This window comes from Gorilla gorilla, chromosome 6 (genome assembly GCF_029281585.2).
Source record: "Gorilla gorilla gorilla isolate KB3781 chromosome 6, NHGRI_mGorGor1-v2.1_pri, whole genome shotgun sequence".
Lineage (NCBI taxonomy): Eukaryota > Metazoa > Chordata > Mammalia > Primates > Hominidae > Gorilla > Gorilla gorilla.
The window spans coordinates 131,617,575-131,644,591 of record NC_073230.2 but is presented as its reverse complement, the minus strand read 5'-3'; the positions used below and the strand labels follow the sequence as shown (position 1 = coordinate 131,644,591).

Below are 27,017 nucleotides of genomic sequence, written 5' to 3'. Positions count from 1 at the left end.
TTATTGTTTGTGCAAATACAACATGAGATCAATGAAGAAATCAATGTACATATATAAAAATGCATTTTAATCTATTTTATAAATTAAATTTTGAGAATTTAGAAGAGTTCATGATGCAACTTTCGATTGAAAACGTTATGGTAAATAATATTCATATTTGATACATACATCCAATAAGAATGATAGGTTACAGTGTTTTAAGATTGGCAGGCTCTTCGACAAACATTAAAAAGCACACATAAAAAATATATGTTGTCCTTTCTCCCAGGAGTTACAAATACATAAGGCAATATCAGTTTTTCCACCCTTTTCCAGTGTACTGAATTAAATTAGTACATATCTTTAATGGATAGAAAAAATATTTTTTCTTACCAAGTTGGTATTAAAATGTTCAGTGACAAATTATAATTTTCTATTTAATAAGACACAGTCCATAAATTAAACTCTTTTACAGACAGTAATAGTAATCTCAAATAAGTGAATATAGAAAATTTCTGATATCACATGTTGATATCAGTGAGTTAGTATGATGGTATCAATAATATATACTATATTATTTTATATGGTACTTATCATATACTGCTGTTATCATCTGCACTGAATTTTCATTTGTGATTCTGCTTAACGTCATGCAGACTTGACTTAATTTGTTAAGGATCTGAGTTTAAATTTCATTTAATTCACTATGGCTTATATTTATGACATTTGACCTTACTTTTATTTGTATCTGGCAGCAGATATATTTTCAGTTACTAGATTTCCTAAAAATGTTATTTACTATACCTTCTATGAATAGAGGTGGATTATAAAGAAAATAAAATACCAGTGATGTTAACAAAAAACAAATTTTTTTTCAGTTTTGTCAATCTTCCTTATTACAGTTCATGCTGCTGTTTATGTATATTGCTAAATGTTATCAACTTAATGCATTATTTTAAAATCATTTTATCTTTAGATTGTCATAATGGAAGTGCAAGGCCTGAAGTCAGTTGCTCCCAATCGAATTGTTTACTGTACAATGGAAGTGGAAGGAGAAAAACTGCAGACAGACCAGGCCGAAGCCTCAAGGCCACAGTAAGCCAGTTGAAAAAAGTGTATTATTGTTGTTGTTTGTTTTTTTAATCCTCCCAAAGAAACATGCTCTATTTATGTGCATAAATGTGTGGTATTACCCTCTAAAACTGCTATTTGGCTAACTTTGTCTCAAATGTGTTAGAACTAGTGTGTCCCTTTCTAGACAATGATGTTATAATTGGAATTTTGGCAGAATCCCTGTGTAGTACAAACAGAAAATCCAACATGCAAATGCAAAGCTAATCATTAGGCAATAAAACATTTATAAGTCATTTCTAAGGAAAGCAAATTTTATCATCATGTGTTATTTGAAAGGTAATACATAATCCTATTTCAGTTTTGAGAATTGTATAATAGCCTTTCCATTTTTGTCTGTTATAGTTTTTGGTGATGTAAAAGTAGATACCATGATTCTGCACAATGACTTGGAATACTTAGTGAGCGGGCTAGAGAAGCAGTTAATGTAGGACTACCGCACGATATTCAGAGCGTAAAGCTGCTTTTTGCCAACAGTTTGATGTTTCAGATTCTGGCAATGAGTTAATTAAATTAGTAAGTGTTCGCTTTAATTCATTCAAACTTGGGGAACCATCATGGTCTCTAGTAGAAACAACCAGGTTGGCCTGAGGAATTCAGATGCAATTTGCTTGGCCTTCATTTGTACATTACCTTTAGAAAACATTTTTTTTCTTCTATTTAATCTTTGTTCTAAATATCTTTTAGGATTTAGGATTTTGCCTTATTATAATACCAATATGTGACCTGTTCATTCAGGAAACCTCTGTTGAGATCCCAAATAGGCACTGAAGATATATGAGAAATGTTCATTTTCTTTAGAGCAGGCAGGATAGGGAGATACAGAGGGTTATGTGTAACAGAAAAGAGGTGCACAGAGTATTAGGGGGTTGAAAAGAAACAAGTTGAAGCTTCTCATCCTAACCTACAAATCCCTACAGGACTGCCCTTGACCAGTCTCTCATGACCTCCGGGATCTCACCTTCTCCCTCTGTTCCCCTGATCTTCTGCAGTTCATCCACCCTGGACTTCATGCAGTCGCTCAAACACTTATCCACCCGTTCTCAGTGTCGCACTTGCTTTCCCGTCTGCTTGTAGTCATCTTCCCTCTTATCTTTGTATAGCTGTTTTCTTGGCATTGAGAATCTCAACTTAACCATCACTGAGAAAAATCCTTCCCTTTAACCCAGTGGGAGGTGTACATTTTCTGGCTGACCACTTTTTAATTTTTGGACTGTGTTAATTACCTGTTTATTTTGCAATGTATTTCCTCCGGAGAAAAGGGCAAAACATCTTATCCTATTTAGTCTTATATCTGAGTACTTAGTAAGCATCCAAGCGGAATTATTAATTCAATCGACTAAACTTACTTTTGTGACCTAGTCACAGTATATATTTGGGGGTAATATATTAGTATATTCACAGAATTGTGTAATCATCACCACTATCCATTTTTGAATATGCTCATCATCTCAAGAAAAAAAAAAACAGTACGCTTTAGCTATCAACCCCCAACCAATCCAGCCTTAACCAACCACTGATTTACTTTCTGTCTCTTATAGATTTATCTATTCTGGACATTTCATATAAATAGAATTATATACAGTCATGTGTTACTTAACAGCAGGGATACATTCTGAGAAACATGTCATTAGCTGATTTTGTTGAACATCATAGAGTATACTTATACAAGCTGATATGGTATAAATATTTTCCATATACATATATTTCATATGGAAAGCTAAATGTCCTAGCACCATTACAATTTTCTTGCCTGACGTGCAATGCCAGTATCAAGTGCCATATATCAAGTTTATTCAAGTGCTTTGCCCATTTTTGTTTTCTCAAGTTTTAAGAGTTCCTCTATTTTGGATACTAGGCCCATATCATATATATGATTTGCAAATCTTTTCTCTCATTCTGTGAATTTTTTTCACTTTCTTGATTTGTATTTTGAAACACAAAATTTTGATGAAGTCCAATTTATTTTTTTCTTTGTTGCTTGTGCTTTTGTTGTCACCGCTAAGAATTCATTGCCAAACCTAAGGTCACTAAGATTTAGCTCTGTGCTTTCTCCTAAGACTTTCACAGTTTTATATTTAGGTCACTGATCCATTTTAGGTTGATTTTTGTATATGGTGTAATGTAAGGGTCCAGCTTCCTTCTTTTACATGGAACTATTCAGTTGTCCCAACACCATTTGTTGAAAAACCTATTCTTTCCTTATTAAATGTTCTTTGCATCCTTTTTTGAAAATCAGTTGACCATAGATACATGAATTTGTTTCTGGACTCTCAATTCTGTTTTACCAATCTATATGTCTATTCTTATGCCACTACCACACTTTCTGGATTACCATTGCTCTACCATTGCAGTAACTTTTGAAATCAGGATTGCAAGTCCTTCACCTATGTTGCTTTTGAAGATTGTTTTGGCTATTCTGAAATTTGATATGAATTTTAGGAAGAGTTTATCAACTTTTGTAAAGATTATGCAAAGATTACCAGCTGAGATTCCAGTAGGGATAATGTTGTAACTGTAGGTCAATTTGGAGCATACTGCCATCTTAACAATATTAAGTCTTCTGATCCACACATATGGGATGTCTTTCTATGTATTTAGACCTTCAATTTCCCTTTCAACAATGTCTTGTAGTTTTCAAAGTAAAAGTCTTATTTTTTTGTTACATGTATTTCTATTATTTTATTCTTTTTTATGCTATTTTGAGTTGAATTGTTTTCTTAATTTTATCTTTAAATCATTCAAGTTATTAGAAATATAATTATTTTTGTATATAGATTTTATATGCATCAATCAACCTTAATGAGCTTGCTTATTAACTTTAAAATTTTTAGTGGATTTTGTAGACTTTTCTACGTACAAGACCATGTCATCTGCAAATACTGATAGTTTAACTTCTTCCTGTCTAATTTAGATTTCCATTATTTATTTTTTTTGACTAATTGTCTCCAGTTCAATGTTGACTATAAGTGGTAAGAAAAGGCATGTTGGTGTTGTTCCTGATCACAGGGGGGAAGCATATAATCCTTTATAATTAAATCTGATTTTAGCTCTGAATTTTTAATAGAAACTCTTAGCAGTTTAAGGAAGTTCATTTCTATTCCTAGTTTATTGACTGTTTTTATAATGAAAAGGTGTTTGATTTTGTCAAATGCTTTTCCTACATCTATTGAGATGATCATGTGGATTTTGTCTTTTATTCTGTTGATATTATGTAATACATTATTTGATTTTCAGGTGTTAAATGAACCTTGCATTCCTTGCACAGTTCCCACTATCATAATATAGGATTTTTAAGATTTGTTACTGGATTTGGTTTTCTAGTGCTTTGTTGAAGTTTTTGGCCTCTATATTCATAAGAGATATTGCACTTGTAATTTTTTTGTGTGATATCTCTGATTTTGTTATCAGGGTAATAGTGGCCTTGTAGAATAAGTTTTAAGTGGACCCTTCAATTTTTTTCAAAGGTATGAAGAACTTGTATTTTTTAAAAGCATTTGGTAGAATTCACCAGTGGAGCCATCTGGGACTGAGCTTTTCTTTGGTAGTAATTCTCTGATTATTAATTTGATCTCATGTTATAGATCTATTCATTGTCTTTCTTTTGAGTCATTTTGTGTTTTCCTGTTAGGTTGGTGCAAAAGTAATTGTGTTTTTTGCCATTAAAAGTTAATGCCATTAATTTTTCAATTCATCAAAGTTCTCTAATTTATTGTTACACATTTGATCATAGTTTTTGTAATTATTTTTAGTTTCTATAAGGTCAGTAATAATGTCCACTTTTCCGTTTCCGATTCTAGTAATTTGAATACCCTTTCTTTTTTCTTAGCCCATCTAACTAAAAGTTTGTCCATTAAAAGACTATTTTAAATAACATTTCTAGGATGATTTCTTGGACTCTCTCCTGTTTTTCTGTTCTCTATTTTATCTTCATTCTGCACTGTTTACTTCCTTCTATTTTAGGTTTGGTTTGCTTTCATTTTTACAGTGTGTTAGGTGAAAGGTTAGGCTTTTGATTTGAGATCTTTCTTTTTTCTTAAAATAGGCAATTGCAGCTATAAATTTCCCTCTAAGCGCTGCTTTAGTTGCATTTGTAAGTAATGATATGATCTCTCTTCATTTTCATTCATCAAGGTGCCTTTGATCAGCAAAATATTTTGTTTCTGTAGTAAATAGAGTCAATGGAAGAAGATTCTTAGCTGCAGGGAATACAAGCCCCAGGTCCTACCATGTCACTCCAATGGCCGAGAGAATTGAAGTCTTGTCAGTTCTGAAACCCATTGGAAGAACACTAGTGTACCACCACTTGTTGGGAAGCTCTTTCATGGTCCTTAGATTATTTTATTAATTCTACCCTACTAATCCATGAGATTTTGAGGGAGTGCAACTTCTCTAATAATCTCAATGCCATGTTTTTTTTTCCCCACATAATCTTCTCTGTTTTATTTAGGTATAAAATAAAATTCATCTATTGTAGATTAGATGATTTTTAGTAAATTTATACATTTGTGCAGCTATCATCAAAATTCAATTTTTAAACATATCACTTCAGAAAGTTCTGTCATGGCCATTTGCAGTCTATTCCTGCTCCCACTCTCAGTTCCAGGAAACCACTCATCTATTTTCAGGCTCTGTAATTTTACTTTTCCTGGATAGTTTGTAAAAATGGAATCATGCAATATGTAGTCTTTGTATCTGGATTTTTTTTTTTTTTTGCTTATCGTAGTTTCTACAAAATCTTATATTTAATTGATACTTAAATATTTGGTTCATGAGATCAATTAACTTTTATCTGAAGCTACGTTATTTTAACACTTTTTTTTACAAATAGTAAAAGTTTCATGGGCTGTTATTTAATTTTCAGTATATTCATAATGTATTTGAAAGGGCTTCTGATATTGGGGAACAAGTGCATGAACAATATAAGTGAACTAAAATACTTAGAAACCTGAGAGGAAGTATTATAATAAGCCCCCAGTGCTCTTTTTTTTATTACTCTTTCTATAAGGAAATTTGTCTGATTTAAAATAGCCTTTAATTTAAAATAGCCTTTCTGTGTTTCCCCATGAACACTGAGTTAACTTTTTAAATAAATTAAGAGATTTGTATTTATCATGGTATCCCAGGGGCAGATTACCTTAAAAATGTATCTCATGAATGCTAACCAACTGCAGCTTTTTAGCAGTGTCACAGTGTCATTACTTTCATCCTGAACTCATCTTGCATGACAGGAAAGAGATTCATCTCCTCCATCATCATAGTGAATTATGTCTCAGACACGTTTTCCAAATTTTAATGCTTCAACAGTTTGTGCTTTGTTGGAGATAAATTCATCCTTCTGTCCGATACTAATTAAAGTGCCTTATTTAGTCCGTATTTCCAATACACTTAATCAAGATTTCTGGCCATTACCTATTTCATTCCTGTAGTTCTGATTTCCTGCCAGCAATTAGGGGGAAACAGCGTGTGAGGTTGGTACATAACCTAGAATATAGGACCTGGGGTCTAATAAACATGGTATTTATAGACACGTTTGATTTACAAAGAGTAACGGTGAGGCAATGTAATTTGTGAAAGTTTCATTTTAATTTTTATTTTGTAAAATAGGGAAGGGAGTGTGGATAAACTGTATTTTTCAGTTATGGAGAAAATTCCTGTTATTTATGGATTTTTAAGTCATTGTTTCATAGTCTCTTAGTAAACCAGGAAAAGTTTTGTATGAATGAGATACAGAGGAATTGTTTCTACACTTTTATAGCATTTTACCCTTTCCAGACATTTCATTTATTTTAATGTTAGCGCATACCCTTAATGATACCACTGAAAAGGAAATGGAAGGATAGTAGGAGGGATGACTAGCTGTGGGGTGGTGAAGGGAGAACAAGATTTGTTATTTTCATATAGTAGTCCTAAATTTCCTTATATGTACTAGTCTTTTATTCCCTCCAAGTGTTAAGTATCCTTTGAGTGCCTAAACAAACTCAGGAGCTAGTAATACCCTATGGAAGGTGAAGATAGATCTTGGTGCCAGGAAAATAAGGAAATTCATTATTAAAAACAAATAGGGAAAAACATTTAGCATGATATCGAACCTCTTTTTTAAGTTTGTCATTTTTTTGTAGAGATGAAGTCTCACTATGTTACCCAGGCTTGTCTCAAATTCCTGGCCTCAAGCAACCCTCCCACCTCAGCTTCCCAAAGTGCTGGGGTTACAGGTGTGAGCCACCATACCCAGCCTTGAAATCTAACCTCTTAACAAATTTTTCAGTGTCCAGTGCAGTACCACAATAAAATATAAGTGCACTGATAATCACAGTAGGGAATTAAATATCAGTAACATTTGTTAGAGAAAAAAATAAAAACACCAGGAAGCCACACTGTGTTTTTGCCACCCTGTCTCTCCTTCATCCCATAGTGCTGTTTTATTAAAAGCATTTGAAGATTAATGGATCTCTACTGCCCACCGCCTGAAAGTAATAAAAAGACAAGAAGCAATAAGAAAAACTAATGAATTGTGTGTCATTAGAGAACTACATTTATGGATATTATGATAGAGCATCCATTTGCCTCATGAAAATGATGGGAAATGCAGTCTCCAGTACCAACTTCTGGAAACTTTAAATTCTTAACCAGAATTGTAATATCTGTCAAACTATTGAAAGAACATTGCAGCTACAAATGGAATGCTTATCAGAATGGCAAGGTACTGAGACATTGTTTAAGAGAGATTATTAATACAGACTGCATATAAACCAAGATAATCTAACCGTGCTTTTTAAAAGCATATTCGTTTCCATTTTAATTCAGTAATGCCAGAATTATTTTTGAAGTATAATTCATTAGTCAGCTACTCTTATAGACTAGAGATCAAATATGCTACATTTTTATATGATCTATCAAAAACTGTGCCTTCTTTTTTTTTTTTTAGACGGAGTCTTGCTCTGTCACCAGGCTGGAGTGCAATGGTGCACTCACAGCTCACTGCAGTCTCCACCTCCTGGGTTCAAGCAATTCTCTGCCTCAGCCTCTTGAGTAGCTGGGACTACAGACGTGCACCACCACACCCAGCTAATTTTTGTACTTTTAGTAGAGTCAGGGTTTCACTGTGTTGGCGAGGATGGTCTTGATCTCTTGACCTCGTGATCCACCCACCTTGCCCTCCCAAAGTGCTGGGATTACAGGTGTGAGCCACCGCTGTCAGCCAACTGTGCCTATTTTTAATGAACCAAAGGCAAAACACTCAAACCACACAAAAGTTTTCTCTCCTCTCATTTCCATCTTCAAAATCATGACAGATTGCTTCTTTTTATATAAATAAATTCATTAGAAGTAACATTTCTCTAAGACCGATACTGTTGGTGCAGAACAAAATGAAGCCTAAAGAGACAAGCATTAGCCAAATACAGAAATTTACATTCATTGAGAATTTATTTATAATAAAGGGAGCAATCTGGGGATCTTTAAAATGAGAGGCATCTGAATTAATAAGAAAATATGATGGATTTAAATTCTAGATGTTAGCTGAAGAGCATTCATGAGCTCCAGTGAAAAACAGCATGAGAAAATTTGGGAGAAAGTTTATAGAATTATGATTAGTAGTATTTGTTGTTGATTTACAGCTTGAAATCACGTCCCCTTATATACTGTGACAGTTTTTTTCGGAGAAGTCTTTTATAGTTATCATTATTACTTGATTTGGTTTATGTAACAAATTAGTGAGTGGTCTAAATTTGGAAGGGCTTAAATAGGAAGCTTAATTCTTACCACAGCACAATCCTCAGGTACTCTAGGATCTCTCTCTCATACCATCCTTGAAGACATCTTTGCAGATACTATACCTTTTCTGGTTATTTTGGGTATTAAATAACATGTTCAAGTACTAAATTTTTCAGAACAGTTTAAACCAAGACTTACACATTTCAAAACCTTTTTTCTTTCCTTCTAAATCACTCAGAAACCTGTAGTGGGAAAAAGGGACTTTAGTCCCTTTTATCCATTCTTGCTTTTCCTGCTCGTCTAATCTTTCTACAACGTTTGTTTAGGATTGCAGTTGGTAGGAAGGGGAAGAAGGCGTGAAATGTCTATGTATGTAGGTGCTTTTGTAGTTCTCTCTTGGTTAGCAAATGCCATTTGTCATATCAAGTGTCCACATGTAACTCTTCTCCGATGAATTCTTAGCAGTTCTCCCACTGCCAGGGACTTCTAACATCACAACATTCCCTCGCCAAATTATACATCCTATGGCTGCCCTCTTTCCTCTTCCCCTGGGCTACTGATTTAATAATATAGACTGTGTATCCTCTTTCTGCTTAAATTTCATTTCCTTAACAGATGGCTCAAATAAGGTGGAAGATCCTTGAAGACAAGGGCTGTGTATTATACCTTCCTTTTCCCCATTAGCACCAGCCACAATAGTATGGCTCAGTAGGCACTCAGTACTCTAATCATACTACTTTTTGTACTATTTAGAGTATTAAAAAAAAGCCTCTCAGTCGGTCTCAGACTATGACGCTTGGCCCAGCATCTGCCCAGATTGGTAGAAAGTCCAGTCCTCATTCTCCTACCCCAAGCTCCAATTTTTCTAGAAGTTCCATGTGAAAGATATTCACCATAAAGGGCCAATTCTTCTTGTGTGTGTTCAATTTAGGCCCTACTTCCATGGTCACTTCCAGACTTTTGCTACCCTAACTGGGACGATGTTTTTCAAACTATGAGGCTACCTGGATAAGCAAGACAACTTCCCCAGGGATACATAGGCACATGTATATTTTTAATAGGACTGAGTAGGAACCCTCTAATTCTGTAAGTACCCTTTCCTAAAGGTCTTCTGCTCAGTCTCATTCTCAGCCTCCCTTTCACAGTCATCCTTCTCCCGCTTTACAAAAGAAAGGTACAACTCTCACTTAACTCAGGTTTTAACAGTGGTGATTCTTGTCCCAGAGTGGAAAAACCTCCAGGGTACTATTCAAAAGGCAAATGTGTAATATTACCATTGGTTTTGAGGAAGTGATTGATTGATGATGTAATAAATTCTTCTGCAAATTAGATGGCTTGTATTTTGCTTTCAGTAAAGTTGGCAAAGAATTTATACAAGTATTCAACTGCTAAATAATTGAAAGAGTTTTTGCTTATTAATCACTGTGTGGTTTGGGGACATTTAAATAGGTAGGAATTAAATTGATGGACATTGCTATAATAATGCTCCCATCTACTTATTTTCTTAGAGCTTACAACAGAAAAAAAAATCCTGGATTAAAATTAATGCTGAACTCTGTTTCAATCTATGGATACATGAACTAATTGGAAGAAATAGCACTATCCATTTCATTGAGATGCATATCTAATAAATGTATTTATCTATTATATGTATTATAAATGCACATTTGTGTGATATATTTGTTTTGGATCACTTGAGCATTACTGTCTAATAAAAACTCAATTCAGTGATTTTTGAGACTAGATCCTTAGGATCAGAGAAAAAATATATATAGATTTGGCATAGGTAATTTTGATAAGGTCATTAATATTCAGGCATTAATATATATTACAGTAGAAAACAATTCTAAGTTTCTGGAGGAAATTAAATCAAAGTAAGGAGTTCAATGAAAAAAGAAATATTGTAAATTTCTGTAAAGAGTTTGCAGGTATTTTTCATCGGTGGTGGGATCATATTGCTACAAAATAGTCATACATTGCATAATGATGTTTCAGTCAATGATGGACTGCATATATGAATGACCAGTCCAATAAGTTGATAATGGAGCCGAAAAATTCCTATCTCTTAGTGACATCATAGCCGTCGTAACATCGTAGTACAGTTACTTAATTTTTTTACTAGTTCAGTGTAGCCTAAGTGTTCAGTTTTTATAAAGTCTATAGTAGTGTGCAGTAGTGTCCTAGGCCTTCACATTTACTCACCACTTACTCACTGACTCACCTAGAGCAACTTCCCGTCCTGCAATTTCCTTTCATGGTAAGTGCCCTATACATGTTTACCATTTGTATTGTTTATACCATATTTTCACTGTACCTTTTCTATGTTTAAATATGTTTAGAAATACACATACTTACGTTTGTGTTACAGTTGTCTACAGTATTCAGGACAATACATGCTATACAGGTTTGTAGCCCAGGAGCAATTGGCTATACCAAATAACCTAGGTTTGTGGTAGGCCATACTGCCTAGGTTTGTATAAGTACACTCTGTGATTTTCACACTCTATGATGTTCACATAAGCAAGCACAAAATCGCCTAAGGATGCATTTCTCAGAGCCTATTCCCATCGTTAAGCAATGCATGACTGTAGTTAGATTCCATGGTATTTACTTAAGAGTGACACCACAGTTTTATGTTAAATGTCAATGTTTCAAATGCACCAGAAATTATATTCTTTGCAACTCTTTATGTTAAAAATTTCTAGGTGACCACTTAAAAATGTGTGAAGAAGGTACATTTTTCAGAATTATTGTGGGAAGTGCGTGAGAAAAGGTTTGAAGGGTTGCTTTTCTGGGAGATACCATTTATTTGAGCCTGAACTAAGTCCTGAACTCTAAAGACTTTAGTGTTGTCATACTTCACATGCAAACTTTTGAACCCATACAGTCAGAAGAAATGCCTTTATTCTAAGATGCTGCAACTCTTGAATCTAGAGCTCTGTCCAGCAGTCCAGGAGATATGCCCGGGGCTGGTCCACCCTCAGTGCTGCTGGTGCAGATCCTTACACAGGGCAGGGTTCCTAAGGGGGCATTAAAGTACAAATCTTCTGTTGGGACACAAGCACATTAATAACTACTTGAGAGTGTTGCTGTAGAGAGCAAATGGAGATAGCACATGTAAAGGATTTGTCAAGATCTTCAACAATCTGTGAGTGAATAACAATGGTGATATACATAAGTTAGGAAAGGCATTTTAAGAAACCTAGTTGCATAGCTCTTGGTATGAATTGGTAAATTTCTAGGTTTTAAAATGTTAACGACAGGGGATTATAGTGGGTATTTATCAGTACAACATGGTTTTAAGAGAAAGATTGAGACATTGCAGAGTATAAATCCTAGCTTTGCCACAGATTAGCTGTGTTACTATGGCTATTTATATCTGTTTGAGTCTGCTTCTTCATTGGTATGAAGGAAACAGTGGTACCTATTTCAAGGACTATTTTGTGAGTTAATTGGGGTAATATAGGTAGGAACGCCCAATCGTTATATTCTTCAGGTACCTCTGCCCATATATTCACTATTTTTTCTTTTAGCCTTTGCTTTGAGTGGTTTTTTTTTTTTATGTTTCTGCTCATGTATTCGTTTCTCTACTTTCTTTAAATCTCTTCTTTTAGCATCCTATTTTTAAGTCCAGGAAATTTACAGGAGGAGATTCACACTTAATAAACGATTGAGTTCCTTTAACAGTACCAAACCGCAAACGTTATTTTATGAAGTGGAATGTGCTTTTGTTTCCCAAGTTCCTTCTGAGATTTTTGGCTTGGGTGTTTGTATTGTCATATAATATTTATTTGGTAAGCACTTTATAATCTTTTTTTTTAAGATTTGAGAGTTAGCTACAATCAAATGGAGGTAGTTTTCAAAATGAATAATGCCTAATTGTCAGTTATGAAGGGAAAAGACTTGTTAGTTGTCATATATTCTCTATCAACATTGGTTTTGTGTCTCAGTTGATGTCATTGAAGATTTATATCTGCTGTGCTAAAGTGTAGCCGTCAAAGGATCTCTAGTGCCTTGCAGCATAATAGCCTGCAGTTGTTGACAGTAATTTTGCAGCCGTGTCTTCCATGTTGGCACCATGTTAATACATTATATGAAGAGCACTTGTTATTACCTGTTCTGGAGTTATGAAATTAAGGTGAAGCTGGGATCTTCCTCTGTAACTGACACGTGGATTAGCAAAAGAAAGGATAATCTTAAATTGAATCCAACCTTATATTATTGCTATTCTTTCAGATACAGGGAAATCTGAAAGAGTTCCTAAAAATATCTTGGAACACTTTGTAAGTCCTCAGTGGTAAGAAGAGAATATAGGAAGTTGTTTCTGTGAATCAAAGTATTCGTATGACCTCGGTGAACTGGAGATCCAAGCAGAGTGGGAGCCAAAAATGCCATACTGTCTCATGCCTTTGTATGTACACATGGTGCCTCCCTGATCTTTCTCTGCCTAGGAACTCTGATTGATATTTCAAGACCAGTTCAACTTGAAGGTTTTGTACCCACATTGATCTCAGAACCCTCTCTTTTTCATTAGCACAAAGTCAATACAATGTATTATATTTCCATTTTTATATTCATGCTAGTGACTTATTTATAGCTTCAGAGCAAAAGATGCTCATTTTTTAGCTTCCATGGTGTATTCTGTATATACACGTTATATAGAGATTTTTTAGTTATGGAGTTGTGTATGCAGTAAAATTGCAATGGTCGTAAGATGAAGATTGACATTCTTTGCAAGTGAAATGTATTTTTAAATGTATGCCCTACATCTCCCATCTCACACATTCAAATGTGGTAATTCCCATATGAAAAAAATAAACTTTCTTTTTTTTTCCCTTAATTTGGCCATGATTCTGATCTATGCACTATGTAATTATTTTATAGGTGTGTGAATCTGCTACAGGTTCTCCTGCTTTAACGGAAACTTTTAGCTCAAACCACCTAAGTAAAATATTTTTCCTTACTGAGACACTATTATTTATATATCCATGACGGTGATTTTTCTCCTTTTATTTATACATTTTTTTTTGTCAGTAGTTATTTAGTAAGGTTAATGGCAAGCTGAATGTTTTTAAATTGATACAGTTTTTTAAAATCATAATTTCTAAGCCTTCCCGTTTAAAAGGGAGACTTAAATCTCCTGAAGTACTGACAATTATCAGGTAACTTTTGCAGCATAAGAGCTATTGTCCGCAGTAGTTTCTCCTTCTCTTTGAAATTTGAAGAAAATTTTCTAAGTATAGGAACTCTGCGACCTGGATGATAACAGCAATATTTTTTCTTAAGTTTTGTTTTGTTTTCCTGGGAAGAATGCATCTATGTAAACTTAGGATTTGGGGGTTTTTTTTGCACTTACACGTCTTCCAAATTAAAATTACAGGCTCTAGAAACATTACTGCAAAGATATTCATGTAACATTATTTAAAGAAATGTTTTTTTAAGGAAGAGAAGATGATCCTATTTTTAATTTATTTTGTTCCCAGAACTTCATTGACTTAAGACCACCAGAGAAATCGCAGTGGTGGTGAAGTGTGGCTAAAAAATAAAAATGAAGAATTAGTCAATTTTTAGACAAGAAACACTTTCGTGTTCCTGGCTCAGATTTCCTTATTACATAAAATGCAAGATGGATCTGGTTGGCGAAGATGTGAAGTCTTTTGGCTTATAAAATAGCAAATTTTACCTGAAGCAAGTCTGTGAAATTCTCACTGTGTTCTAATGTTTAACTTTCCTTTTTTGCCGTAATATAGCTTTGCTGGCAGATGGCAGCATTTGGATCATATTGAATTTGGCAAATTCTCATAAGAATCTTCAAAAATTTTAATATTTGAATGTGAAAAAAAATCATGAATTTTATATAGTTCTGCCAAAATGGTAGAGATGAAAAATACATCTTTTATGCCCTGTATTACTTCACTTTCAAGTATGGTAGATGTCTAGGAAAAAAAAGTGAAACAATATTTATGCACTATGAATATGATTCTAATGATGTAAAAACTTAACCTATCATTATCCACATTTAAAAAATTGTGTTTCTAAAGTGGTGCATTATTTTTGTTAAAATCAGTAGCTAAATGTTAACATCTACATTAATGTTAAATAACTTTAGCTGTTGGTTCCCTCTGAAAACCCAAAATGTTCACATCCAGTTATTGGTTTTATATGTGAGCAGTGTTTCAGGTTGCCTCATTCTCGTGTTCTCTCTCTGCAAATACTGGATTCTGGGTGAAGGCCACTGAACCAATATCTGGGAGAGGCTCATTAGTTCTTTATTAAACGAAACTTTTGGTAAATAGGACCCAAACAGACAAAAGTTATTTTAAGTTCAGCTCTGAACAAACTCATGTCATAACAAGTTTTTGTTGGACTTTACTGTTTGTTTGAGCTTTTTGCTAAGCATATACCCTACTAATAGTGGGAATAGAATTATAAATTGCTTAGAGCAGGGGTCTTGATTTCTGCTGTGGCAAACTCATTAAAATTACAGAAGTAACAGTATTTCTAGAAGGCTCAGAGCAAGTTTGTGGACTTAATGTGATTAGTCACTTTTTTGATGAGACTTACTAACAGATGGACTTGTTTCCCCTATAATCAGACAGATTGGTGATTACATTAACATTTCATCATTAATATTTTCTTGGGCATATCTATGACTGTTTCATGGCTCAGTTTTTTCAGAGAAGGTCCCCAACCTAGCCAGTGACCTTTGCTGTTTTCCCACAGTTGGTGGGATCTTTAGAAAGAGAAACTTGTTTACACCAATCTCAGCTTAGCTTTGTTGCTTTGACTCCATGGAGCTGCTCTTTCTGTTTGCAAAGAGGCTAATTCCTTGACTTAGCTACTGCATGTGTTGTTTGCTTTGTTTTCTTTCCATCATGTAGCTTCTGACAGCCTGGATGAAAAGTGTCCATCCATTTTTATAGTCATCCTTTTCTTAAAACCAATCTGAAGATGTAATTGTCAAACAGCAAATTCCTTTAAGTTGATCAAAATAGTTCACAGTTTTATAGCACCACTTATGTGAATTAAGATATATTACGAGGAATATAATCTGATCTAGGAATATTTATCCATATGGCATGGATGAGCAAGAATTTCGCAGTAAAATGTAATCACTGCCTTTAATTAGATAGGAAACAGTATAGGTACTGAGATGATAAACAGAAGAGGAGGAGTGTGTTTAGAGGTGAAATATAAATGTTAAAGTAACACAGAATATAGTATATACTGTATCCTATATGTATGTATATTTCATATTATATGTAACATTGTCTATCTGAAATACACTTTTACAAAGGGCCTAAACCCGTGAAAGAATACAAAGAAATAGCTTTCAAGTTTAGAAAGAAAACTGTTACTAAAGTAAATTCTACAGTTGACAAAATCTGCTTTTTAGTTATCCAGATTAATACTAGGCAGCCTTCTCTTCTAGGGATATCTTCACATGGATACCTTACTCAACACATTAAAAATAGAAACATTTATATTTCACCTTTAAACACACTCCTCCTATGCTGTTTATCAACTCAGTATGTGGTATTTCTAGCTGTAAGGATTCCTTAGCCAGAGACTTGGGCATTTATTATTTCTTCCTCTTTTTTGATTGCTATATGTAAATTCTGTTGATTCTGCCTTCTTAATATCCAGCAAATCTTTCTTACCACATCATCCTTGCCTGCCCCTTGGTTTGAGCCCTTGCTAGGTTTATTTCAGGAACCTCTCTCTGGTTTGACTTCCACTTACCTCTGTACCTCTTGCATCTCCAGCTTAGATTCTATGCTGTATAGTATTTTCTTTTTTTTTTTTTTTTTTTTTTTTTGAGACGGAGTCTTGCTCTGTCGCCCAGGCTGGAGTGCAGTGGCGCGATCTCGGCTCACTGCAAGCTCCGCCTCCCGGGTTCACGCCATTCTCCTGCCTCAGCCTCCCGCGTAGCTGGGACTACAGGCGCCCGCCACCACGCCCGGCTAATTTTTTGTATTTTTTAGTAGAGACGGGGTTTCACTGTGTTAGCCAGGATGGTCTCGATCTCCTGACCTCGTGATCCGCCCGCCTCGGCCTCCCAAAGTGCTGGGATTACAGGCGTGAGCCACCGCGCCCGGCCGCTATATAGTATTTTCAAGCAGGAATTCTGTTGCGTTTTGGAGGGAGCTGTTTTTATCAGTTGAGCTATCCCCTGCATCTGGAGTTACTGAACTTCCCTGGCCTGTGTCCACACATTAAAAAATGTCCCTACCAGGAGCAGGTCCCATTCCTGGGAAGAACACTGTCCTTGCACATGGCCTGCTTTCCTTTCATTCTGCACCTAACTACTTTCCCTTTACTTTTCTTTGAAGGCTCCAGTTTAGCATGCTTTTCTCTGTGAGGGCTTCCCTGAGCCCTTGCTTCCCTCCTTCCCCAGAGGGCTTCAGTAATACCCTATATATTCTCAGTCCCCAGAACTCTCACTGTTTGCTCTAGTTGTCTCTCTTTTTATCTGCTCCCCCTCAAAAACTTTGAGCTCACTGAAGACAGAAGGCAGGTCTTATTCAACATCGTATCCTCAGTATCTGATTCTGTAACTAACCTTTATTTGATGAAGCATTTAACCTCCAATAACTGACAACAGTATTACCTTGAACCTATTAATGAAGTATCAATAAGAGTGCTTCTATAGGGAGGACACTGTTTTACCAAAATTAGTTATGCCTATAAAACTATAGATATTCACTGACTGGCCTGCCAGTATTAATACATGAGAAAGTTAAATGAATCTGAATGGACTTAATAGCATCTGGGAGCCAGATGTCACCCTAATTTCCACCCACTACATAATTAAATACAATCTGCTAAGTGACATTGTACAAATCACTTTCTATGGCCCAAATCTCCCTTCACAAATTGCAACATTAATATTCCATCTTACATATCCAGAATATTTTAGCAGCAACAAAAATGGTATGTATTATTTAAATTTCCTTTATATGTCACTTGGGGTTTCTTGGAGAAACTACTTTTTAAATGTAAGCTAGAATTTGAACGTTTCTAAAGCTATTATAATATTCTCATTTAAAAAACATAGGGGGTATTTTCCTTTTTTCCCAACTCTTATGTGAATACCCAGGGTATTTTTCAAAAAAAAAAAAAATCTTTGTAGCAAAGGTAGAATATTTCTATTTAACCAAATACACAACTGTGCTTGTTTTCAATTAAAAATGTTCCACTCACATTGCTTACTTCTGACTTTTGCCTATGGAAATAAGGACTCACAAAACAATTGCTAGAAAATATATTTATGTACGGAATCTAAGAAAAAAGAAATGGTAGTTCTAAAATAACTAAATACCTAACTAGGCAACAAAATGTCATCTGTTTTGTAAACACTTATGATTTTTGTGGTCAAAGGACCCAGATAATATTTTATTAGAATAATGTCTCATGTTTGTGTTATTCTTGTTTCAAAAAAAATGTTAAAAAGATGCCAAGTCTGCCTTTGCCAAAAGTTCTGTATGCTTTCATTGAAAGATATGCTGAATAGATTTATACCTGAGTAAATTGGAACAAAAGTCCACAGTTACATTTTTTATTCCCCCAAAGCATATCAGATATGTTACTTGATTGGTTAGCTTAATGTTTGTGAGTTATTACAGGGGAAATTGAAGGTAAACTCTTTTCTAACCTCTAAGCAGCATTTGATTTTAAAATACATACAAATGGACTTTGTATTTTACTTTTTATTTCAGGGAAGAATTTTTAGAGAATAAAAAAATAAGAGATTCATTTCAGAGACAAAACTATGGTTTCTACTTAAGCGTGTGGTATTTTATTCGTGTGGAGTATTCTATAATTATTCTCTACTGACACAGGGCATAGACACAATGATGACCTAATCATCTTGCAGAGGTCCCACCTGCTAATACCACCATCCTTGGGGAGTTGGGATTTCAACATGTACACTGTAGGGGGACACATACATTCAGACCATAGCAGCAGTGCTCAGGTAAATTAAGAACAAGCATTTATTTACTAAGCCTTCTGATTTGCCAGATATAATGATAATTATTTTACTTACTGATTTCTTTTTCCGAGTAATTATGTGAGGCAGGACTTACTAGTGTTTCTATTTTTAGAAAAGAAAACAGATACTCAAAAAGTTTAACTGACATATGATGATAGTTTGGATATTTGACCCCCCAAGCCTCATGTAGTAATGTAATCTCCAGTGGTGGAGGTGGGGCCAAATGAGAGGTGTTTGCTCATAGTGGCAGATCCCTCATGAATGGCTTGAGTGAGTTCTTGCTCTTTTATTTCCTGCAAGAGCTGGTTGTTAAAATGAGCCTGGCATTCACTCTCCCACCCTCTTGTGTCCTCTCTCCCCAGGTAATCTCTGCACATGCCAGCTCCCCTTTGCCTTCCGCCAGGTGTGGAAGCAGCCTGATGCCCTCACTGGACACCCAGTCTTCCGCCAGCTCAATCATGACCCAGATAAATTTTTTTCTCTATAAATTACACAGTCTCAGGTATTTCTTTATAGCAACACAAAGTGGGTTTTGTGTTGCTATGAAGGAACCTAAATTAACCCAGCTCTTCAGTAGGGAAACCAGGATTCAAACCCAGTCCTCTTAGATTCGAAAGTCTGTGTTATTTCTGCACATCATTGTCTTCTGTCTTGAATATGTAATGTGTGCCTTTTATGTCCAGAGCACAATGTTGTTTACAGTGGGGATGTAGCTATGATTGCTGACGGAAGTCATAAACATGCATAGGTAATGACTTCTGTCTTAAAATGAAGGCCATCGTGAAGCTTTTCTCACTGCTATAGTATTTGTTTACATTTCACACTTTTCCTTTTAACACAAGCCCGAGTCACGAAGGCCAGAGTCTGTTTGCCTTCATCTTTGCGTTTTCATCATTCATTCCCATAAATGGCACATAATAGGTGCTTATTAAATATCCTTTCAGATTCTGGACAAATGCGGACAAGAATTAACACAAAGTGTCATTATTTAAATGTTCCATTAAGTGCCAGGTAGGTAAATGTTGGAGAAACAGATCATAGCAGTGATTTCCACCCCTTTAAATTCTTGATGGAGCTCCTGTTATGAGGATCAAATGTTTTCTAACACAATGAACTTAAATGTTCTTGAGCTTAAAATCCTGTGTGTATAGCATTTTTGTTCCAAGGTATCTCAACATTTAGTTGGTACTGTGGCCATGGGAAATCCACAGCAGGTGGGGCTCCCTTCCCTGAGTAACATGTGGGTAGTCCTCACAGGAACCAGCAGCAGCAGGATAACTGGCAGTGACTGTCTGGCCTGTGAAGATTACCAGGTTTCACTGCTTGACCAGACTCCTGAGGCTGCTTGTGACATGTCACTTCTGTACAGTGGACCGCAGTGCTAGTATTCCTCTGGATATTCCTGGGGCTGGTTTTGAGCCCTCACATTGCACTTGAGTATCCACTTGCCTCTGCTCTATGCATCATGCTTTTGTTGAATGCCTGGTGTTTTTGGCTCTTTTCAACTCTCAGAAAAAGTCTCAGGTGATCCTACCTTCTCTGGCATCTGGGATGTTTGTGTAATGCAGGGACTTTCCTTATTGTTCCCATTCTACTTCTGTGTAGTTGGAAATTCTCTTTATTTCAACTAAAGAAACTGTCATTTAGGAAAGAAAAAAAATTGTTTTATCTGCAGGGGGAGCCCAGAAGGAGCATTCCCAGGGGAAATGCAATAAACCCATATAGATGGTCCATCCTGGCATTCCCCCTGTAAAGTCCTCCATGTTACTGCTCTGATACAGAATTAAGACTCTCTTACCTTTGGAGTAGCTGGAAACAGCTGAGGAATATTTACTTTTAAATGTAAGCGATTAAGAATAGTATGTACTGACATTATAGTACTTTGCAATTCCAAGATCTTCAAATTAAGAAAATGTAAAGCAAAACATTTTTATACCCCCAATGACTGGCCCCAAAGAACATTAACCCCCACTTAAAGTTCCATCAAATTAGACATCAATTAGTGGAAGATATCTTGTAAAGAAAGTACTAGTTATTGATGTGCACTCTTAACTTTTCATATGCTGAACTGATTACCTAGTGATAATTATAACCTCATAGTTTGCAACCCTATATTTTAAATTTCTCTAGTACTTTTTATCTTTAAAAGGTAATATATTAATTATGTTACATTTGAAAGGATTTTTTTTTTTTGGTTCATATAACACATCTAACTCTTTAGTCCCACAAAATGGGAGCAAGTAGGTTGAGATTCTCACATAGGCATCAAAGTTGAGGGTATGGGAGCAATATGAACATAACATATTGGTAAATTTCTGTAGATGACTGATTATTGGTGTATACAGTATAGTTGTGCTCATTTCCACACCATTGCATTTTATTATTTAGATATCTGGGGGATTTGTGCATGTTTTATGCTTTAAAGTTAAGTTATACATCAATTACTTATTCTTTCCTATATGTAAGTTTTTAAAAGTCTTGGTTTTCATCTTATAAAGCGCTGTGCTTTTTTGTACATTATTTGTTTGTCACATCTTGGATTACAATTTTACTTGGTCAAGTAAAATTGTAATGCAAGATGTGACCAATTTGTTCTCTTTAAAATTAGATGCTTCAAGCTAATGTCTTTGAACTGTGCTGCTATGAGGGAGAGAAAGGAAAATGCTTGTGAGAGATTATCTCTTCTGTTATTTCTGAAACCTGATTTTGTGCTAACAGGCTTGCTAGACTTTCCCAGAAGAAAATGATACAAGTGTAATATGATTTTTCTACTCTGGTTGTGGAGGTTTAATGGCATGAATACTTCACAAAAGAAATACAGACTTTAAAAGACAATTTTATCCTATTATTCCGGAGGCGTTTGTAATCCTTAGAGCAACCAAATGAGAACTAGCTCTTTGAAGGGAAAGGGAAACTTCTATGAGACAATAAGGAAGAGAAGGCAGATAAAGCTTGCAGGATTTTTCTTATTATGAAAGTCATTACCCACCCCAACCCATTCCCCAATATTTTTCTGCCTTAAAGTGCAAGATATCATCTCAGGATTTTGTCTCTTCTTGTAATTTTTTTTCCCGTTTTTGAGACTGGGTCTCACTATTTTGCCCAAGCTGGTCTTGATCATCTGACCTCAAGCAATCCTCCTATTTCAGCCTCCTGAATAGCTGGGATTACAGATGTGTGCTGCTACACCCAGTTCTTGTCATGTTTGAAGAAACAAATAACTTTGTGTTATCTTTCCATCATAATACAAAATTTTATTCAGTGTTTTTGAAAGATCCTCCCAAAAGCCTAGAATGATAAAACAGTTACTTTAAAAGGTATTGTCTAGTTCTTCTATTAAAATTTGTGTCATTTCAGTATTATAGACTGTAAATTATGTTTTAAAGAAAGGTTAAAAGATGATATACAAAAATACATTAAGATTAAAAGTAAATCTCAGTTTGTAACACTTTGCCTATTGTAAGTTGACCTTTCATTAATCATCTCATTTCTTCTCCCCCTTCTCTCCCTTTCTCTTCCTCTCCTCAAATTCTCACGTGGCTTCTTTTTCTCCCTCTCTCTTTTTCTCCTTTGCCGTGTTTTGCTGTTAGTTGATGTCTCTATTGCTCTCTCTCTTTTTTTCAAATTGTCTGGATTTTAGTGTCACCATTTTATGAAACAGATGAAAACTTTAATATTCAAAACTGTCAATTTTTTCAGGTAGATATTATTTAGTAAAGCTAAAGCAGTACTAATATGGATGCTAGTAAGAATAATGAACATTCTCTGTGCACTTTCTATGAGACATGTGCTGTGCTCTTACGTTTATTAACATGAATCATTTTCATTGATGCCTCAAATGTATTATGAGGAACATGTTATTAGGTTGTGGTAAAGTTGCTCGCCCCGGGTCTTTTCACTTATTGGTGGTTTCCAAGCCCAGAATCTGTCTCTTGGGTCTGTACTTTGTAGCCCTATTTCTGTACCATTGTACTCGGCTGTGGGAGAGGGCTCAGGTACTGGCTCTTTTTTATTTCCTTTTGTTATTTAATCGGTCTTTTTTCCACAATGTTTATGTGAAACTATGTGGAATAAATTTGTAGTATTTGCATCACTAATTTCACTTAGATTATTATCTTTTTATATTGCTATGCAGAATTTTTTTTGTTTTGTTGAAAATATAGAGTAGTATAGTTTGATGTCTTAAATGACAGTGTGATTTGTGGGATGAATGTTATCCTCATGGCCTAGAAAGCCATTCTATTCATTGTCCTCGCTGTATTGCATGCAGTATATTATTAAACTCTGTGTAATTCAATTTAGATATCTCAAGTTGGAATTTCAAATACCTTTATTTATTTATTTATTTATTTATTTATTTATTTTACTTCAAGTTCTAGGGTACATGTGTACAACGTGCAGGTTTGTTACATATGTATACATGTGCCATGTTGGTGTGCTGCACCCGATAACTCATCATTTACATTAGGTATATCTCCTAATGCTATTCCTCCCCATCCCCCTGGCAGGCCCCAGTGTGTGATGTTCCCCACCCTGTGTCCATGTATTCTTATTGTTCAATTCCCACCTATGAGTGAGAACATGCGGTGTTTGGTTTTCTGTCCTTGTGATAGTTTGCTCAGAATGATGGTTTCCACCTTCATCCATGTCCCCATAAAGGACATGAACTCATCCTTTTTTATGGCTGCATAGTATCCATGGTGTATACTGCCACATTTTCTTAATCCAGTCGATCATTGGTGGACATTTGGGTTGGTTCCAAGTCTTTGCTATTGTGAATAGTGCCACAATAAACATACGTGTGCATGTGTCTTTATAGCAGCATGATTTATAATCCTTTGGGTATATACCCAGTAATGGGATGGCTGGGTCAAATGGTATTTCTAGTTCTAGATCCCTGAGGAATCGCCACACTGTCTTCCACAATGGTTGAACTAGTTTACAGTCCCACCAACAGTGTAAAAGCATTCCTGTTTCTCCACATCCTCTCCAGCACCTGTTGTTTCCTGACTTTTTAATGATTGCCATTCTAACTGGTGTGAGAATGTATCTCATTGTGGTTTTGATTTGCATTTCTCTGATGGCCAGTGATGATGAGCATTTTTTCATGTGTCTTTTGGCTGCATAAATGTCTTCTTTTGAGAAGTGTCTGTTCATATCCTTTGCCCACTTTTTGATGGGGTTGTTTGATTTTTTCTTGTAAATTTGTTTAAGTTCTTCGTAGATTCTGGATATTAGCCCTTTGTCAGATGAGTAGATTGTAAACATGTTCTCCCGTTCTGTAGGTTGCCTGTTCACTCTGATGGTAGTTTCTTTTGCTGTGCAGAAGCTCTTTAGTTTAATTAGATCCCATTTGTCAATTTTGGCTTTTGTTGCCATTGCTTTTGGTGTTTTAGTCTTGAAGTCCTTGCCCATGCCTATGTCCTGAATGGTATTGCCTAGGTTTTCTTCTAGGGTTTTTATGGTTTTAGGTCTAACATTTAAGCCTTTAATCCATCTTTAATTAATTTTTGTATAAAGTGTGTAAGGAAGGGATCCAGTTTCAGCTTTCTGCATATGGCTAGCCTGTTTTCCCAGCACCATTTATTAAATAGGGAATCCTTTCCCCATTGCTTGTTTTTGTCAGGTTTGTCAAAGATCAGACTGTTGTAGATGTGTGGTATTATTTCTGAGGGCTCTATTCTGTTCCATTGGTCTATATCTCTGTTTTGGTACCAGTACCATGCTGTTTTGGTTACTGTAGCCTTATAGTGTAGTTTGAAGTCAGGTAGCATGATGCCTCCAGCTTTGTTCTTTTGGCTTAGGATTATCTTGGCAATACAGGCTCTTTTTTGGTTCCATATGAACTTTAGGGTTTTCCAATTCTGTGAAGAAAGTCATTGGTAGCTTGATGGGGATGGCATTGAATCTATAAATTACCTTGGGCATTATGGCCATTTTCACGATATTGATTCTTCCTATCCATGAGCATGGAATGTTCTTCCATTTGTTTGTGTCCTCTTTTATTTCACTGAGCAGTGGTTTGAAGTTCTCCTTGAAGAGTTCCTTCACATTCCTTATAAGTTGGATTCCTAAGTATTTTATTCTCTTTGAAGCAATTGTGAATGGGAGTTCACTCATGATTTGGCTCTCTGTTTGTCTGTTATTGGTGTATAGGAATGCTTGTGATTTTTGCACATTGATTTTGTATCCTGAGAGTTTGCTGAAGTTGCTTATCAGCTTAAGGAGATTTTGGGCTGTGACGATGGGGTTTTCTAAATACACAATCATGTCATCTGCAAACAGGGACAATTTGGAATTTCAGATACTTTTATAATATGTCAACAACAATGATGGTGGTAAGTTAGGCAGTTTCTATAAACATTATTGATCACCCAATTTAAACTAATTTAATTAGATGTATAGAAAATTTGTTTTAAAATACATTCAGTAAATAAAAGGAGTTTAAAACCTGCTGTATAAATTAACTATTAAAATTAAGGGAAATAGTATTTGTTTATAAAATTTTGAAATTCTAGCTAGTAAATTTGAATTTTGTATTGCAGTGAATTATTTAAAATTTTTGACTTAGGATTATATTGGAGCTATTTGTTGTAAATTTTATTTACTAGATAGGTAAATTTTTTTATGAATCAATCTGTTAGGATAACATTTTTATGTTTAAGAGAAGTTTAAAGTATTGGGCTGCCTTAGAAATCTGTCCCTGATCTTTTATTCTTTTCATCATTTATATATGAATATATATGAAGGTGTCTGCTGCAGCACTGCCTGTAATGGTTAAGACTGGAAACAACCTTACAGTCCATCATTAGAAGAGTGATTGACTAAATTATAGCACAGCCATACAAGGGGAATGTCTTAAGTCTTGAAAAGAATTACATAAATCCATGTTCTGACACATGAAGAAGTTCAAGATATAGTGTTATATAAAAGAACATGTTGTAGAACAATTTGGATATCCCATTAATTTTTAAATGAATAATAAATATGCATTACATTTGACCATGTGTGTGAGGGTTGATTTCTGGGCTCTCTGTTCCAGTCCATTGGTTTGTATATCTGTCTTTTTGCCAGGACCACACTATTTTGATTGCCATTATTTTTTAGTAGGTTTTGAAATCCGGACGTGTGATGCATTCCACTTTGTTTGTTTGTTTGTTTGTTTGTTTGTTTTTCTTCAAGGATTTTGATGGAATTCACGTTGAACCACTGGTCATTTTGCATAGTGCAAACATCTTAAATAAGGAAATGTTTTGGTGATGGAAAAGTTCTGTATACATGATTGCATGCATTTTTCAAAATTCACAGTGCTCTATACTTGAGATGATTACATTTTACTGCATGGAAACTATACCTCAATAAATGATTGCAAACCTTTAAAATATATATGCGTTTAAGTACACACATAAGCATAGAGATACATGTATAAGCCCACACTTGTAAGGTAGAAGTCCCTATTATCATTATTAGTGGGCAACCTTCATAAGCTCATTCATTTTTATAGTTTATACAACAGTTTCTATGTTAATCACTCCCAAATCTGTATCTGGATTTGCAACAGCCTATTGGAATCAAGCACTTGAATTTCCCATGATAAGTTTCTTTATCTCGTATAGTTTGGATCATAGTAAACGACGTGTCAGCAGCCACCCATGTTCCCATGAAAACTTAGTTATCTTCGTCATTTTTCACTGAGTCTTTGGCTGAAGTACATTAGTGTTATATAAGCCTTTTATATACTTGGGCCCTGTGTTGAACTTTTAAAATATTAAAAGCTGCTCTTCCATAAGTATTGTCTTCTGCTTAGAGTTTTCCACAAGACTGTCTTAATTGCTTATATTAATGAAGAAAGCTATTTTTAAAAACATTTGTACAGTGCTTAACATTGTTTTATAAGTCTTTTAGTGTTTTATTATTTAATTTCCATTTATATAATTGATAATCAGGCTTTTTGTATTTCTCTCTTGTTAAACTTAATTCCCAATTTTAGAGGTTATTACATTATTCAATTAAAAGGAGATAATACTGTTTATTAGTAAAGGTGGGATATTGTGTCTACTTGGTACATTTTACACATCTATTAAACATACACATTTTCCCAGTGACTTCAGCATGGCTTTGGAGTATATGTGGCCATTATGTGCAGGACAATGACTAATAGAAAGACACCACCACATACAGATTTCTTTAATGAAAC

General features: G+C 35.0%; 1 protein-coding gene across 9 annotated transcripts in view; it reads left to right on the top strand.

Moving 5' to 3' along the window:
* The window catches only part of CADPS2 (calcium dependent secretion activator 2), a 568,074-nt gene that overhangs the window by 271,533 nt on the left and 269,524 nt on the right, over positions 1 to 27,017 (top strand). For all 9 annotated transcript variants that reach the window (XM_019031559.4, XM_019031557.4, XM_055347443.2 and 6 more), the window contains exon 6: positions 956 to 1,074. In XM_019031559.4, the coding sequence (XP_018887104.3) occupies positions 956 to 1,074 (119 nt within the window). The remainder of the gene's footprint in view (positions 1 to 955; positions 1,075 to 27,017) is intronic.